This window comes from Argentina silus (genome assembly GCF_951799395.1).
Source record: "Argentina silus genome assembly, contig: scaffold_874, whole genome shotgun sequence".
Taxonomy (NCBI): Eukaryota; Metazoa; Chordata; class Actinopteri; order Argentiniformes; family Argentinidae; genus Argentina; species Argentina silus.
In genome coordinates this window covers 1-2,500 of record NW_028152385.1, presented here as the reverse complement: position 1 = coordinate 2,500, position 2,500 = coordinate 1, and the positions used below count along the sequence as shown (strand labels likewise).

General features: G+C 52.2%; 1 protein-coding gene across 1 annotated transcript in view; it reads right to left on the bottom strand.

Annotated features, from left to right (window-relative positions):
* Window positions 1-1,273, bottom strand: part of LOC310824868 (ubiquitin carboxyl-terminal hydrolase 24-like) — a gene marked incomplete at both ends in the record, with an annotated part of 8,697 nt that extends 7,424 nt beyond the window's left edge. Inside the window, 4 exons of the mRNA XM_083698122.1 lie at window positions 245-359; window positions 538-696; window positions 993-1,067; window positions 1,208-1,273. Coding sequence (XP_083554248.1) covers window positions 245-359; window positions 538-696; window positions 993-1,067; window positions 1,208-1,273 — 415 coding nt within the window. The remainder of the gene's footprint in view (window positions 1-244; window positions 360-537; window positions 697-992; window positions 1,068-1,207) is intronic.
* Window positions 1,274-2,500: the final 1,227 nt, after the last annotated feature.

Below are 2,500 nucleotides of genomic sequence, written 5' to 3'. Positions count from 1 at the left end.
GGACTTGACCTGAGGTCTGGAACATGGGACTTGACCTGAGGTCTGGAACATGGGACTTGACCCGACCCAACACTGGAAGGCTAAAGTGAGACTTGGTCGCCTATCTGTTCCGTTCCATCCGTGACAATGAGCCGGCCTCCGATTTATTTATTTATTATTTTATTTTTTTAAAGGTCATTTGTTTGTGTCCTCCGATTTCTACCCCCAACAGCCTCCCCTGGACCCAGAAGAAGAGAGCTCTTACCCTCCAGGGCTATTGACAGGACTGAGTTCTCCACCAACCAGTCCAGCAGTCGGTCTGTGTCAATGGCATTCTTCACTGTCTTAGACACCGTGCTCTCCTCGATCAGCTTAGTCACCTGACACACACACACACACACACACACACACACACACACACACACACCAAGAGGAGTCAGACACACTCCAACTGACACCCATCCCTAAAATACACACGCTATCTTCAACGCTGACTAACAGTATGCAGATAAAACACGTCACCAAGTCTTCCTGACCCCTGACCCTGGTTGCCCTGACCTCTTTGAGGGAGTTCATCTTGGTGGAGAAGTGGGGGGTCTTGAGCATGCGCAGCAGGGTGTCCAGCCGGAGGTCGTCCACCACCGTCACCAGCTCCCTCTGGAAACGCATACACAGCAGCTTGATGGCCGACAGCAACTCTGGGATACTGACCAACCTCTGAGAGAGAGAGAGAGAGACAGAGGGAGGGGAGAGAGAGAGAGGGAGGGGAGAGAGAGAGAGAGAGAAAGAAGAAGTGGAGAGAGAGAGAGAGGGAGAGGTGGAGGGAGAGAGACAGAGAGAGAGAGAAAACAATCATCTCAGGCAATGGTCACCAATAGTCATAGAACAGTACACATTGGTTTGGCATTGTTGGTATTTAGAGGGTTGCATTGTGGGTATTTAGGGGGTCCATGGTGGGTATTTAGGGGGTGCAGGGTGGGTATTTAGGGGGTGCAGGGTGGGTAATACTCTACCTTGTCTTTCAGATCCTTCTCCTCCAGGTTCTGTACATAGGTGATCATCTTATGGATGACCGGGTCCAGCATGGGCTACACACACACACAGACACACACAGACACAGACACAATCATTACAAGATTCGGTACTAATCACTCGTACAGGACAACTATGTTGAAGCATAATCAGAGTGTGTGTGTGTGTGTGCGTCCGTGCTAGAGTTTGAGCTCACCTGCACCAGGCTGGAGTTGAGGTATTCTGCACACACACCTAGGGGTTGGACCAGGGCCGACACACACTGCAGAAAGAGAAACACACACCCAGATATTGTTATATTAAACATCATGCATAACCCTGCAGAATCAACAGCTTGTGTCCTACCCTTCTAGACACCTCTTGCCAAGCCTCTGCCTACGACTTGTGTAGATCTCCAAGCCTCTGCCTACGACTTGTGTAGATCTCCAAGCCTCTGCCTACGACTTGTGTAGATCTCCAAGCCTCTGCCTACGACTTGTGTAGATCTCCAAGCCTCTGCCTACGACTTGTGTAGACCACCAAGCCTCTGCCTACGACTTGTGTAGATCTCCAAGCCTCTGCCTACGACTTGTGTAGACCACCAAGCCTCTGCCTACGACTTGTGTAGACCACCAAGCCTCTGCCTACGACTTCTGTAGATCTCCAAGCCTCTGCCTACGACTTCTGTAGACCACCAAGTGAAAGGATTGGGTCGGAGGCAAGTCAAATGGTGGCCATTCTCCTCCTAGCCTATCAGGTCTTTGCCAGATGGGCAAAAAGTCAATTTGGGATTGGAACAACACTGTAGCTTTTGAGTGGTGTGTGTGTGAGTAATCTGAGTATGAGTGTGTGTGACTCCCACAGGAGAACCCAGCTGTCTTTTGTCATCTGTGCCAAAATCAGGAGGAGGTTGCTTGAATGCCTCCTGTGTTTTTTCTCTCTCTCGGACCTGAATGAATCACCCTTGGGAGCCAGCAGCACTCTCCCCCTCTTTCTTTCTTTCTTTCTTTCTTTCTCTCTCTCTCTTTCTCTGCTGCCGCTGAGTCGGACTAGACCGTTACATTAGACAGACGAAGGCTTAGCCACCATGGTTGTTGTTAGCTGTGTGTAACAGGAGAGAGAGTTTCTTCCTCTCCTCCCCCCCCTCCCTCCTCCCTCCCCCCCCCCTCCGGTGTGTAACAGGAGAGAGAGTTTCTTCCTCTCCTCCCCCCCCTCCCTCCTCCCTCCCCCCCCCCTCCGGTGTGTAACAGGAGAGAGAGTTTCTTCCTCTCCTCCCCCCCCTCCCTCCTCCCTCCCCCCCCCCTCCGGTGTGTAACAGGAGAGAGAGTTTCTTCCTCTCCCCCCCCCCCCCCCCCCTCCCTCCCTCCCCCCCCCCCCCCCCTCCGGTGTGTAACAGGAGTCTCTGCCTCAGTGCTGCTGCATCCTGCTTATAATGAACACGTCAGCCTGATTAACATGCTAATGGTGGGAGAGAGCTTGTGTGTGTGTGTGTGTGTGTGTGTGTGTGTGG